This window comes from Diabrotica undecimpunctata, chromosome 5 (assembly GCF_040954645.1).
Source record: "Diabrotica undecimpunctata isolate CICGRU chromosome 5, icDiaUnde3, whole genome shotgun sequence".
In the NCBI taxonomy this organism is placed as follows: domain Eukaryota; kingdom Metazoa; phylum Arthropoda; class Insecta; order Coleoptera; family Chrysomelidae; genus Diabrotica; species Diabrotica undecimpunctata.
The window spans coordinates 29,705,621-29,721,896 of NC_092807.1; the positions used below are offsets into that span (position 1 = coordinate 29,705,621).

The 16,276-nt window shown below is 33.3% G+C and overlaps 1 protein-coding gene across 1 annotated transcript in view; it reads right to left on the bottom strand.

Moving 5' to 3' along the window:
* Positions 1-16,276, bottom strand: part of LOC140441228 (dynein beta chain, ciliary-like) — a 217,054-nt gene that overhangs the window by 143,514 nt on the left and 57,264 nt on the right. The window contains exons 5-7 of the mRNA XM_072531813.1: positions 15,713-15,867; positions 12,959-13,165; positions 3,205-3,482 (exon numbers count right to left, since the gene is read on the bottom strand). Coding sequence (XP_072387914.1) covers positions 3,205-3,482; positions 12,959-13,165; positions 15,713-15,867 — 640 coding nt within the window. The remainder of the gene's footprint in view (positions 1-3,204; positions 3,483-12,958; positions 13,166-15,712; positions 15,868-16,276) is intronic.

Consider the following 16,276-nt stretch of genomic DNA (forward strand, 5'->3'; position numbering starts at 1 on the left):
GTCTTTCATTTTATCAAAGTTCATTTATTTGAGCATTCAACCTTATATCAATTTACATCCAATTTAGGCTCGGAAGTTAGGACGGACCTTACCGAAATCGGAAAACTTTCTTCTTCCTGCTCCTTCCAGAATAAAGAAGCCAAAATGAGTTTAAAATCAAACCCTCTTTGGTCTTCACACGATCTTTGGTTGGTGAACAGTGATTCCAGTTCAAGTTCTTAGGACACACGGATTCAAAGTTCTTTTCCAAATGAACTGACTCTATATCTGCAGCAGCCTTTGCTGCCGAGATTAAGTGATCCGTTTTCATTCTGGGAGCAGAACAGAACCTGTATGCCAGGCTTGGCTTTTATAGCTAAAAAATACATGTCGTTGTTCGGTGGCATCAGAGAGACTGGTGTCATCATTGAATGATATTGTGTCAGATGAGAGAAGCCGCTTAACCGATGAACATATATATGAACCAGTTTTTCTTAATAGGCTTCATAAAAAATACTGGCCAACACAATGCTAAATCCATTTCATATAATATGATCTATTTGTAACCTTCTAACCTATACTTTTTTACTTAAAATATTACTTCATTCTACTTATATTATACTTTTATTGTATATTATTGCAATATGTATAATATATTAATCTTACTCTATAATATATTTAATAATAATCAATAAATATATAATAATAATAAAATAATAAATAAATATAATAATTAATAGAATAAAATGGTTTTATTAAAAATTGGGTTTTATTTATATTGATATTGATGTTCTTCCGATAGTACCTTCTAATTTTGATCATATTGATATTGAGTCGAATGAAGTATCCCAAACTAAAGTGCATTGTTAATGTAACTTTGTAACCTATTGGATTAAAAAAACCGAAAACCGGTTTTTGGCCGGTTATAACTAAAGCTCGGATTTATAGGCAACAAAAATTGAAGAAAAATGCGCCTATATAGGCAAAGATTTTTATTAAAAAAGGCAGGAATATTAACATTTAGGCAAAATATAGGCATAAAGAAATATAACTTATTATTTATTGTACAAAGTGAATTAACGTAATATTAACTTAAGGCAGGTATATTTACACATCATAATCATAACATTAGTATAAATTAACTAGTAACTAAATAACTGTAAATTAATAATTAAACATTGTAACCACTTAAAATTTTATCATTAATAGAAACAACTAAATGTTTTTCAATATTTTCGGTCCTAAAACTATGTCTTCGATCACTTAAAATTAATGTGTATATTGAAAACGAACGTTCGACATCGACAGATGTAATTGGAGCATATTTCAAAGCGGATAATAAATCCATACATACTTTGATAACATTGACATAATTTGAAATTCCTCGGAAAATGTCCCATTCAAAACTTTAGCAACATTAGATAAAAACGAAAAACCTTCATTCTTGTCGAAAACATATTTCATTTTTTTTAATTAATTGACCGTTACTTCCAGGTGCCGATTTAATTTTCGTCTTTAAATTATCTATTAATTTTACTGACTAACACAAATTTATCTCTTGTTTTTCTAATAAGGTAATTGTGGTAACTATTAATTTATAATTGTCATTGATATAAGCGAGTTCCTGTTTAAATTTGGGATTTTTTAATATTTTTTTTTTGCTTCTCGAATGGCTTCGGAAATATCATCATCAAATTCTGACATAACTAATTCTATTTCATTGCAGTGTTCAAGGTAAAAAAACTGCTTCGAGCCAGGTTCCCCACCTTGTAATTACTGGTTTATTTGGCAAAGGGACACCGGGAAGTCTTTCTTTATATATTTGCACCCTCAACCGAGCCTTTACAAAAACTTTTTTCATAAAATTTATAAAATTATTTACCAACGGAAACAGATTTCTTATTTCTTCAGCAATTCTATTTACCCCGTGGGCTACACAAGTGTAATTAATTAAATTAGGATAAAAAATCTTTAAATTAACAGCAGCTTTTAACATATATGCCGCAGCATCTGAAAGCATTAAAACTATTTTATTCACTGGTATAGCGTTGGGTAAAAAGAGGTTTGTTAAACTATCTTGTATAAATCGACTTATTGTTAAATTGTTTGTTTTTTCCAATTCTTTAACGGCAACTAAATAAGGTTTTTTTGCAAAGTTTTCGTTCAAAATTCCAGTCATTAAATTAGCTATATACCTGCCGCATACATCTGTCGTTTCATCCACGATAATATACAAAAAATTGCCCTCTAACTCCCGCTTAATTTTTGAAATACATTCCACAGTATGTTTTCTCAATGTACTCTCGTCCGGTAAGGATTTATTAAGATATTTTTCGAAAAAGCATTTAAAACTAGGGTTATTAACTTTATATAGAGGAATGTTGGATGCAATCATCATCTGGCATAAATCAAATTTAAATGCGTCTTCCTTCTTTTTTTTGAACTACTTAAACTATCCCGCAGAGATATTTGGGCTAACTTAGAGGAATTTAATTTTTCCAAATTACGTTTATGAAGTGGGGTTCCACAATGCTGGTCAATAAACAATCCACAATCAGACTAAACTCTGATACAGTAACCTACTGTACAACTGATAACTGATAATAAACTAATAAAGCTTAGGGATTTCCAAATAGTTAACTCTCAAGTCTCGATCAGGTACATTTTCCTAGAAATCTGTTATATAAACAAACCATTGATATTTTATTATTGACCCAAAATTTTATTATAGAATGGTTAAGTAATAGAATAATATCATGGGTAGTACCATGAAATTTTAAAAAAGGCACAAATAGGCGGAATTTACGAAAAAAACAATTATAATAGGCAAAAAAGGCATTTTCCCTATAATCCGAGCTTTAGTTATAACCGCCAGGTTAAACCGTAAGCAAAAAACACCAGTATAACCGAAAACGGGTGTTTTGTCAAAAACCGCCATCCCTACCACAAATCCTACGACCACTTGTTATAGAGAACGACGTAAGCGCGACGTAAGCGTCATAGAATAATTCTTAATATATTTGATGATTTGCAAACTTGAAACTTTTTTGGTTGTAGACTACTTTTTACAGATAAGGTTTTTTTATTTTTTTTTTATTGGACGAACTCATAAAATATGTAAAAGCTACGCAAAACGTTTTTAATATTATTAAGTATTATAGCAGAAAAAGTAAAGTATTTCAATTACATTGTAAAAATATATTCATATCGACAAAAGCTTCTTACCTTGCATGCTTAAGAGGTTTGAATTCTTGGAACGGCAACTCGAATAAGTTTGCCTGATCTTGCAACGTATCTCTCTCGTTTTCCAAACCACTCAGTTGTTTATTCATCTTATCCAACAAGTCGTAAACATTTTTACAATTCCATTTATAAAAGGATAACTTTTTGAAATGTTCACGAAACATCGTCTGTCTGATCTCAAACAAGTTGATTCTTCGTTTGATAGATACGACTTGTAGGGTTTGAAGTGGAGCAACGTTTTGTTTGGTCACTGCGGCAACCTAAACAAAAATTATATCTTTTGTAAACTGAAAGCGGAACCTTAATTAATACGAAATAAACTTATACAGTATTCAAAAATAAACGAGAGTGACCATAATTTGTTTTTGAGTATAAGTATAGTGATAAAGATGAGATTTCATCTTTAAGCATTTGTCAGTGATAAATTTTCAATTAAATAATATTTTCCCAATTGGTGATTAATATGTTTATTTTATTTTTTAGTTAACTGAAGAAGTTTCCTTAATAAATACATTTTAAGGATCTTTTTTAAAAAGAAATGTTTATTTTAATTTTGAATTTCATATTAACTTTCAGCACAGGGGTACTTAGAGTTGGACGTAGTTATGCCAGAAGGAACCAACTACCAAAATATAAAATTTGATATTATTGCTTATGTGGCATAAGGAAGGTTCAAACTTTGTTTAACAAAAAAGAACCAATGGCTTCAGTATCAATATTTTGTGTTATAATAGTTTAAATCAACTACCATTTACGTAACTATCCTTTTGAGATTTGCATTCGGGATCCAACCGCATAAACTCAGTCATGTGTTTTGCAAGAGGGAACCAACTACATCTGTGTTAACTAAAATGAATCAAAGGAGCCATATTGCATTTTACAAAAGAGAACCAGTAACCAGTATTGTTGACTTGTTGCTGTGCTAATTTTCCCTGTACCTGTATGTTTTTAATTAGTGTTAATAAAAGTTAAATTAGTTTAAAAGCATTCATTAAGAATGTATTCACGAGGCAAAATATGTCATCCAGGTGCCACCAATCACGCACCTCGATGTGCATCGCCCTTTCTTCTGGAACTTATAATTAAATTTAATTGGTTGAGAGATGAAAAAGTTTCATATAAAAGTTAATTTATCTTTAAATATGGGACATTTTCGGATCTCAAGTCAGTATAGTGTATAGTGTGGTTTTACCCGTGTAGGGTAGCTCCCTAGAGCACTTTGCTCGAAGGGCTCTGCAAACTTTCTAAGACTCTGAAGCTGAGTTTTTTTCTTCTTAGAAAGAATGTGTTTTATTTCCACCACCTATAAAACCATAAAGGCATTGTCTCTTCAAGACAATGCCACAATAAGAGCGTACCGGCTAACTACGCAATATTACACCATATTGCGCAATAGTTAGAGCAATTAATAAACATGGAAACTTGCACCAAGTTACTTTATAACACATTTTCATACGTTTATTAATTACCACCGGAGACGACATGGCGCCCAACCTTTAACGAACTCTACCACGACTCCGAGATGTCAGAGTTCTCATGCTCCGCGATCGAAAATCGCAAAAAGTTCCAACACGATGCCTGCATCAAAACCACTCAAGAAAACAGCGGGGAGAAGCATCGGATGTTAGTACACCAAACTAACATGCCGATATCCACCTTCTGCAGCCCTGAAACCGTCGATGTGCTACATCTCCGACGAGCCAGCCTACTTGATGCTAAGTACCTGATGCAATGGATGTCTCCGCAGTGGCCAGTCACTGCCTGCCCTACCATTATGTGGTCCAGAGCACCACGGAGGCTCAGGCAAACTCACCGGTGACATGCAGATGGGAAATGTACAGCTAGAGAGGACGAACCCTCCGTAGAACGAGCACGTCGTCGAGGATGGACCTGCAGATGCTGTCAACAACACCGACCACCGCCTGTGAGTGTTTTTGTGCAGTGCAAGTGCGCGCTACGCGAGTGTAGTGTGTGTTAGAGAACTGTAAGTTAATTTGACAATATAGACATATACATTTTTAATATATTTTATGCATTTTTTTTTCTTTTCTATATGTGAATTGTAAAAAAATTGTTTTTCATAAGTTTTTTAATAAAATCAGCTTTTTTTATCAGCCTCAGAGTCTCCAAAGCAGGGGGGATGTCATCCAGGTGCCACCAATCACGCACCTCGATGTGCATCGCCCTTCCTTCTGGAACTTATAATTAAATTTAATTGGTTGAGAGATGAAAAAGTTTCATATAAAAGTTAATTTATCTTTAAATATGGGACATTTTCGGATCTCAAGTCAGTATAGTGTATAGTGTGGTTTTACCCGTGTAGGGTAGCACCCTAGAGCACTTTGCTCGAAGGGCTCTGCAAACTTTCTAAGACTCTGAAGCTGAGTTTTTTTCTTCTTAGAAAGAATGTGTTTTATTTCCACCACCTATAAAACCATAAAGGCATTGTCTCTTCAAGACAATGCCACAATAAGAGCGTACCGGCTAACTACGCAATATTACACCATATTGCGCAATAGTTAGAACAATTAATAAACATGGAAACTTGCACCACGTTGCTACCACATTTTCATACGTTTATTAATTACCACCGGAGACGACATGGCGCCCAACCTTCAACGAACTCTACCACGACTCCGAGATGTCAGAGTTCTCATGCTCCTCGATCGAAAATCGCAAAAAAGTTCCAACACGATGCCTGCATCAAAACCACTCAAGAAAACAGCGGGGAGAAGCATCGGATGTTAGTACACTAAACTAAAATGCCGATATCCACCTTCTGCAGTCCTGAAACCGTCGATGTGCCACATCTCCGACGAGCCAGCCTTCTTGATGCTAAGTACCTGATGCAATGGATGTCTCCGCAGTAGCCAGTCACTGCCTGCCCTACCATTATGTGGTCCAGAGTACTACGGAGGCTCAGGCAAACTCACCGGTGACATGCAGATGGGAAATGTACAGCTAGAGAGGACGAAGCCGCCGTAGAACGAGCACGTCGTCGAGCATGGACCTACAGATGCTGTCAACAACACCGACCACCGCCTGTGAGTGTTTTTATGCAGTGCAAGTGCGCGCTACGCGAGTGTAAGTGCGTCCTACGCGAGTGTACGTGAGTGTAGTGTGTGTTAGAGAACTGTAAGTTAATTTGACAATATAGACATATTATACATTTTTAATATATTTTATGCATTTTTTTTTCTTTTCTATATATGAATTGTAAAAAAATTGTTTTTCATAAGTTTTTTAATAAAATCAGCTTTTTTTATCAGCCTCAGAGTCTCCATACCAGGGGGATGTCATCCAGGTGCCACCAATCACGCACCTCGATGTGCATCGCCCTTCCTTCTGGAACTTATAATTAAATTTAATTGGTTGACAGATGAAAAAGTTTCATATAAAAGTTAATTTATCTTTAAATATGGGACATTTTCGTCCCATAGAGCACTTTGCTCGAAGGGCTCTGCAAACTTTCTAAGACTCTGAAGCTGAGTTTTTTTCTTCTTAGAAAGAATGTGTTTTATTTCCACCACCTATAAAACCATAAAGGCAACCGTAACCGGCTAACTACGCAATATTACACCATATTGTGCAATAGTTAGAACAATTAATAAACATGGAAACTTGCACCAAGTTGCTAACACATTTTCATACGTTTATTAATTACCACCGGAGACGACAAATGATGGTAGATATGTGCAACGAACCACAGGAGAATAAAGCATCGTATTTTGAGGTTAGTTTGCTATTTTTTACTCTTGTCAGATTACTGGTATCTATTTATGTTTTCTTAGTGATTTTTTAACTTTACTTTTTCATGTAATATTATCGATTGGCTGTTTTTTCCTTATCTACAATTTTTCCCTTAAACACAAGAAAATTTTCTCACTATTGGTGATTGGTTCCATCTCGCAAAAGGAAAATACAGAAATTTTGATAGATAAAGGTATGTTTTTGGTTTCAGGAAAATGTCCTGCTCCCTGTTTTTAATGGTGAACATATGGTTTCTACTAGTAATGAGGATGAAAACATTGTGACTGACCTTGAAAATGTTCCTGGTAATAACTATGATGAAAATTTGGTCATTCCAGATAGTTATAGTGATGAAGATGTGATAATATTTACTACAACATACAATAATGATAGCAATATGATCTCTGAGAGTAATAATGATAAAAATGTAATTTTCTGAGATTCAGCCTAATACTGATGAAAATTTAACGATTTTTCCTATTACTGAAAATTAAAATTTAGAACCTCCACTTCCTGACGAAGAAATTATGCCATCTGCTCCTGATGCTAATGTTGCATTAACAGAAAGACAAAGTGTTTTTCAAAGTACTGAATATTCTTCTGATAGTTCAGTAGAAGTTCCTTATACAGGTATGCCCAAAAAGGGTAGGAAGAGAAAATATGGGAATTTGAGCAGGAAGGACAGAAAAAAAAAAGAAAAAATCTTAATAAATCATATGTCAATACTAAAGGTGTTAAGGTTTATTCAAAGTCATTTGGAGATTATATATGTAACTGTAACAACAAATGTTACGAGCAAGTAAATGTTGAAGAAAGAACAAATATATTTAATAAATTTTGGGAGCTAGGGGATTACAACTCTCAAAACTTAATGATTGAGACTACTGTTAAAGAATCTAAAGTTACACGTCATAGAGGTAAGGATACTACCAAAAGATTATTTAGTAGAAAATATTATTTGGCTGAAAAGGAAGTATGTAGAAATTTTTTTATACAAAGCTTGCGAATTTCTACTAAACGTATAGACACAGCACTTAAAAAAATGCGTTCTAACTCTTTCCTAAACAAAAGAGGCATTAAAGGGGGGCTCAATAAAATTTCTGATTCCCGAAAAAATAATGTGGTAAAACATATAAATAAATTTCCAAAGTACAAAAGTCATTATTGACGAAACAATACAGATTCTTTGTACTTGTCAACTGATATTACGCTAATAAAAATGTATGATTTATATATTTATATAAAAATGAGTACAACAACCCAGTATCTTTCAGCAAGTATAAACATATTTTTCTACAAGACTTTAATTTACGACGTAAACCACTCAAAAAAAATACTTGCAATCAATGTGACACACTGTAGTACTGAAAACAGAAACTTCAGGAAAATCATGAGGAGCATGTGGCACTTGCAAACTTAGCTCAAGTTCCAGTGAAAACGATTTGAAGTTTGCAAAAGAAAACAAGAGTTCAGAGACATTAACCTTTGACTTGGAGAAAACTCTACCTTTGCCGCGTATTTCAACTACCATCATGTTCCACAAAAGACAACTGATGTTATACAATTGCGAAATCCATAGTGGCAAGAGTAGAAAGGGCTTTTGCTATGTTTGGATAGGGGGACAAGCTGGTCGGGGAGCTCAGGAAGTTTTATCTTGTTTATACAAACATATTATGGCTAATTTTGACGCCAGGACGTCACCAATTTGACACTATGGAGTGATTCGTATAGTAGCCGGAATAGAAATATCTAGATTGTTCTTATGCTAAAAACTATGTTGGAAGTCCACCCTACCCTTCAAAATATTACTATGAAGTTTTTAGTCTCTGGGCACAGTTTCCTGTCAAACGACAGTGAATTTAGTGACATTGAGTCTGCCCTGAAATTCCAGCAAAGACTTTACACACCTGAAGACTATATCAGTCTTATGAAGAATGCTAGAAGAAGAAATATTTTGTAAATAATTTTTGTATTTACGTAGTAAAAGTGGAATCTGCTGACTTTAAGTCTACAACTGATATTGAAAAAAGTATTGTCAACAGAAAAAAAGACACAACAAACACCAAGATAAACTGGTTAAAATTTAAACAAATCCGCATTATTAAAAATAAACCAATGTCTATTTACGTCAGTAACAAATACAATAACGAATTTGTTAAAATAAATGTGCAAAAACGATGAGTTGGCAGGCCCCCTTACATGTCATCTTTGTTGAAAAGTCTGTGGCCAGAAGGAAAACCAATATCGACTAAAAAGCTTAAGAATATCGCATCATTTCTTTATTTAATTCCGGATGATTGTAAAAACTTTTATCGTAATTTATCATCTAATGAAGCAATTGAAGATGATATTGATGGGTACAATGGGATGCTGGACTTTCAAATTGAAATTGATTAAAATTCAATATTATATATACTATTCAATTCCATTCCAATTCAATATACTATTCCATTAAAAATACTTTCTCTCTCAAACACGGTACAACTTTCAGTAAGGTTGTAAGTTGTGCCTGTAATTTACAATAGATAGCTTTGCGAAACTGTCTCTCCTGAAAAACACACTTTTTGGAGTTGAGTCCTTTTCTCATAACTACGTCCAGTTAGAAGTACCAGTAACAGGAACTATCCTTATATTCTAGATATTGATATTATAGGGATAATACTTTTTTTAATCAATAGAAGATTCTATAAATATTTTTTTATGAATTTTAAACAATTTAATTTTTATAATTGATGTTGTGTTGTCACTAAAACAATAAGGTACCGAAAAGAACCGCTGGGATAAATTAAAAGCGGAAAAAAATATTACGGCATATTATACTACCTATATATTTCTCATGATATTCTATGAAACAGTTCTTATTTTGATTAATACATAGAAAAACATTACATAATTAGCAAATTGACATTGACATTGACATTGACGGTTTAGATTGTATTTTGTTCTTACCACAAACTTCACATCTTCCCCTTCGATCAACAAATTTTGGCCAGTGATTTCCTCTATTGGACAATCTTATTTTTGAGGAAACGCTAAAATTATGCCTTCTTTTTTTTCCTCTTTCCTCGTTCTGTAGGGGGAAGAAAAACAGAGGCTACTAGTAAGGTATCTACGAAAATCCAACAAAATTTTTTAATGTGGCTCTAATACTTGTTTAGCTATAATGAAACTATTTACAAAGTTTATTTCACGGCATGCTCAAAAAAGACGGTGCCACCATTTATTAGATCTTCTTTCCAAACCATTACATCGCCTTAGTTGGTTGTGATGGTCTACACCGCCCATAGATTCGTTATAACCTTTTATTATTTGGGGTGTTGGGATGTTGATATATTTGCCATCATGTTGTTTTTGTTTCAATGTGGTTGATTCACTCCCGTGAAAGTTGGAAGCAGTGGCGACTATGCGATTATCCTTCCACTTAAAAAATGAAATCTCTGTATTAGAAATACGGTAGTCAAAGTCACCTCTAGCAAGTTTTTTATCTACTAACAGGATTTTACAAAGATCCTTTCTATTAGCTCGGATCGTATCACAGGCTAAAGTAATTTCAGCTTTCAGTCACTCCAGTAGTTTTATAGTGGTGTAAAAGTTATCAAACAAAACATAATTTTATTTTTTACCAGTATGCTTCTGTCAAAGCTAAAACAACTAGTTCACCTGAATTATATTTTAAGTATTTCTCTTGATTTTTTTTTGTTTTTGCCTTGATATACTTGAAATTTTTTTACAAAGCCATTCACGTCAGAGCTTATACCCTCTTTTTATCGGTTTCATCGGATTATATTGTTTAGTAGATGATGACCCTTTAAATTTTACAATTGACTGGTCGACACACATTTTCTGTCCACCACAATAATTACCAAATTGAGAATTTAGATAATCCAGTAAGATCGGTATTATTTTTTGGTATTAGCGAGTTGTCGTTTACATGCAAAAATCTTAAAATAGTCTGAAACCTATTCCTTTGCATAGTTTCTGCAACAAATAAAACACATAGATCTTCTTCTCTTGAAATTTTGGACTCCAGGAACTATATGGTATCCCATTAAAAAGTTTATCCCGATAAATGCTAAGACTTCTTTCTTGGACATATTCAGTTGTTTTCCCATTTGTGTGGGGTAAAAGTTACTGTAATAAGTTATATCTTCTGCACTTTTATCTAAAAGCTTAGCAAAAACATAAAGCGGTTTCACATTCTCTAAAATGAACTTCTTCCCAAGTATAGGCCGCTTCTGTATATTAAGGTTTTGTGTGGTTTTTCCAATTTACTCCATTTTCTTTCTGGACATTCAGGTTCCATGTAGTTATCAGGCTCTTGATCTTGATGTTCCTGAATTTGTGGTTCGTTAGATTAGTCATTAGGAACTAATTTAGGGTCTTCATTATTTGCCTCTTCATCTCGTTTATTTGTAAATCTATTCCAGCAGTAGAAATATCCAGCTCATCATCGACATCTGATTCAATATACGTATCTTCTGCATTCTCTAATGGAGGCAAAAAATCATCAAAATCATCTTTTTCTATAAGTTCTAATAATTCGGCATCGGCCAAACCCTTTTTTCCCTACTGTGGACAATGTCTCATCATCATCATGAATCAAATGTCATTTTTAGTGTGAAACATTCAAAATCATTTAAAAACAATTAGTTAAACAAAGAACTTACTTACCCAGCCATTTTTTATGAACAAAACACTATAGTTGTTATTGCAACAATAAAAAATACACTTTAAAGTAAGCACTTATAGACAGTCCCGACTACCATAACAATGATAAAAACAAATGAAGAATTCGCACTGCACATGGCATGACAGTAACTACAACCAATGAAATCGCGTTGTTCAAGGCTAGACTTAGATGTACTACTGGGAAATAATCGCTTAGAGCTAGTCAAAGTAGTGTCATACTGGTTCATCGGAAATACATGACAAAGAAAAAGCTGAAGTACTTTCTACAAAAGAATCACATACAAAACACTTTGGTTCAGAGTTTGTTTAGCCAAAAAGCACTGTCAGTAACCGAACGAGGGCATAAATCCAAATACCACATAGCTACGGCTAGAAAAGTATACCAACACATGGCAAAATGCAAAATGCAAAATTAGACAGACATGCGCTAGTAAGGCCGAAGTATTATGAAAAATCAGCAGAAATCAACTTACAATAATAACAGCCTTCCTTACTAGACATGCAGTCTATAAGGCCTATAATAGTCAAGTGTATTTTGTATGACTACGAGGCATCAAACATACAGAGCTAATAAAACTGCTACAAAGTAGAATGCTAGACGATAATGACTTAAGATTTATTAAGAACCTCTACTTGAATCAAACAACATTGGTAGAAGTGGGGAATTAAACTGCACAGAACTAATATTATTTCAGAAACTAATAACGAATCTAAACCAGCAGCCTCATCATCTTCGATAGTTGACCTAGGCACAATTAAAACTAGCGAAATTTTTAAACTAACCACAATCAATTTTCAAACAGCATGAGAAGTAAATAGCTGGACTGAGAAATAAATGACAGCTTCCTTGGTAGTGTCGCTTTGGGAACAGGCAGCAGCCGTCCTGCAATTTCTTTTCAGAATACACCCAGTTATATCTCTCGTTCAATCTTTAGAGACAAAATATGGCCAGCAGCATCTAAAGCAGGTTTGTGCCAGCAGAAATTGGTATGTAGTAATTCACATATGAACTACAGGATGTTAAAATGCAACAAGCTCTCCTATTACAATATCATCAAACGCCAAATGGAGCACTAATCTCAGTCTAGGAGTATGAATCAGTAAAAAGTATTTTCAGATTTCGCTGAAAATTAACGATAAAATGAGGAAGACTATGGAAAATAACCAACAGCCTATTGTATTCCAAATTTTAAGCATACAGCAAAATCTCCAACAAAAAACTCAAAATGGAAACAGAAGATGTTTTAATTGCGGAAGAGTAGGATATTTGCAAAATAATTGCAGAAATTTATCTTACTTTTTTGCACTGATTCCATCTATCGGGAATCTCCTGTAGCTGAACGTGAATTTCCTCTGGGAATTCGAATCCATACTGTTTAAGAAGATCCATTATTTCTTTCAATGGTTCAAACATTGCGTCAGTTTCTGGTTGTTTCTCTTTAACTTTAAAAAGATACTGCATTACATGTATTAAACCGTCATAGTCGTCTTCAGTTAATGTAACCTAAAAAAGAAAAAACATGTGTATTACTATTAATACAACAAACAAAATAAGCGAAAACAACGATGTACAAAGTTGACTATTTGTAATATACGTATATATTTATGTTTTACTGATACTCCATAAAGGCACTTCATATAGAGGAGGAAGAAGAGAACCTGAAAGATGAAAGAGATGAAGTAAGGGGAACAGACGAGAGGGAAGAGACCAACGATTCTTGAAGTTAAAGATGCAGTTAAAAAACTAGCCGGAGACAAATCACCCTGAATAGATAATTTCACAGCTGAACTATATAAAGAAGGTGGTCATGATACCAATGATAGCATTACAGCAGCTTATAAAAAAAATATGGACACAGAAATCCCTCCCCAATGATTGAAATATTGTAATACTTTGCACCATACACAAAAAAGGAGATATCTTTGAATGCTCTAACCACAGAGGAATTACGCTTCTAAATGCAGCATATAAAATATTTTCCACAGTACTATGTCACCGTATGGCACCAAATGCAGAACGGTTAGTAGGAAAATACCATCCTGGTTTCAGAGGTGGTAAATCGACAATTCATCAGATTGCAACCCTGAAACAAATTTTCGAAAAAAAACTGGAATAGAGCATTGATACTCATCGCGTATTTATAGACTACAAAGCAGCATACGACTCTATGAATAGAAGAGAAATGTTCAAAGAAATGAAAAAGCTTGGAATACCAAATCAGTTGGTAAACTTAACAAAACTAACTCTTGAAAAAGTTGAATGTAGAGTAAGAATTCAGGGGGAACTATCTGAATATTTTAAAACAAATAACGGGCTGCGCCAGGGAGACCCTCTCTTCTGTATACTGTCCAATCTGGCTCTGGAAAAAGTCATACGTATGTCACAAATCACAACTACCGGTTCAATATTATAATAAATCAGTGCAAACCTGGCATATGCTGATGATATCAATATTGTTAGGAGAACGGAAACCGCTGTACCTAAGGATTATGTAGTATTAAAAGAACTAGCTGCAAAAATGGGATTAATAATAAACACCAACAAAACGAAGTATTGGAAAATAAGCATGCCACCACAAATACTACTACCACTTGTTATAGAAAACGACGTCATCGAAGCAGTGAACGAATTTGTTTACCTGGGAGCGCTCCTTAACACTGAAAATATTGCTACCGCAGAGATAAACTGCGGAATTTGCGGAGCCAATAAATGCTATTTTGGGCTTAATAGCCTCCTTAAATCCACAATTATATCGAGAAATACAACAACAAAACTCTACAAAACAATAATACGCCCAGTCCTAGCATATGGTTCAGAGACCTGGACTCTAACAAAAAAATAATGAAAACATGTTAAAATATTTCGAAAGAAAAGGACTAAAGCGAATCTATGGAGCAGAGAATGACAATGGAGTGTGGAGAAGACGATACAAATTCGAACTTTATAGAATATATCAGGAACCTGAAAAACGAAGAAACTAAAAATTCTATTGTTTTGTTATTATATTCTATTTTATCTATAGCAATAGTAGTGTTACCTTTGTCTGCTTTTGTAAACACTATGTTGTTTTGTATTGATTTATTTTTAATTGAAATGGCTGTTTTATTCTCTTTGTAACAGGAATTTTTGGTTTCACTACACACATCTGTAATAGATTTTGCAATTATACTTTTTTCGATATTGTTAGCAGTTTTGTTTAATGCTACTTCACATTCTACACCTAAATATTCTAAAGTCAAAATACAATTTTGAGACAGAATTAAATATCATTAAGCAAATAGCAGTAAACAATGGATACAACGAACAAACAATTAATAAAATGTTAAATCAAAAATTACACAAGAAAGCCCTGAACTTAGTATTTCCACCACCTGAGAAAAAACCCAGTACCTTCTGCTCGATTACATATACAGGCAAAATATCAACAAAAATAGCCAAACACATAAAAAAGAAAGGAATAACACCAGCTTTCAGAACAAATAACAACCTAGGCAAATATATTAAAAACAACAAGAGTCAACATAAAAAACACTTACACAGTGGTGTGTACAAACTTAAATGTGGCGACTGCCCAAAAACTTACATTGGTCAAACAGGTAGACATTTTAATAAACGAATAGCAGAACATAAAAGGGCTTTCAATAATAGAAAAACAGATTCTACATACGCACTTCACCTTCTAGATCATAATCATTCTTTTAATGACGAATTTAAAATTCTACACATTCAAAATAAAGGCCTTAAGCTATCTTTGTTAGAATCTATGGAAATCAACAAATTAAAAAACACAGATATAATTCTGAATGACCAGCTTGAGACATACAGTTCTCCACTCCTCAACCTATTTCATTAAAGTGTAAACCCATGTCAAAAACAGATCACTTGAGAAAGGCAATTAGCCGAAACAGCTGTAGTGATAAGAATTTAAAATAAATTTTGTGGAAGTTTTGAAAACAAAGTTTTCAGTCTTTTATTGTTACAATTCATAAAATCTATCAAGTGTAATAATTGGTAAAAATAATTTAAAAAAAAGTAATTTACGCGAATTACCTGCATAGCTGCGATGGCTTCTACTATAAATGTTTCCAATTCGTTTAAACTGTTTATTACTTTGTTGTATAAATGGTTTTTAAACAACATTCCCCACTTACAAATCGTGTTTAAAATCGCTTGACGTAGAGGTTTAATATCCAATCGTAACCAACCTAAAACAAGTTGAAAATTATATTAATCAAATGAGTATATTTGTTAATATAGATTGTATAATATTCAAAAAACAACCAGAAAACAATTAAAACTAACCTAACAATAATAGTAGAGGATCCGATATAACAAAGACCTTGAACAATCTGTTTAATGGATAAAAATATTTGATATGTAATTTATTAGTATGTTAAAAATTATAAAAAACAAGAGGTGCTCTGTATAATTTTGTCCAGAGTAGAATTAATTAATAATTAAAAAATGTTTTGTGTGTGTGTGTGTGTGTGTGTGTGTGTGTGTTTAGTACGATCTTTTTATTTTTTTTATATCTATCACTGTTGTATTTAAATGGCAATATTTATTTCTTTCAAGTTGCCCATTAGTAATTTAATTATTCTCATATCATGAAAA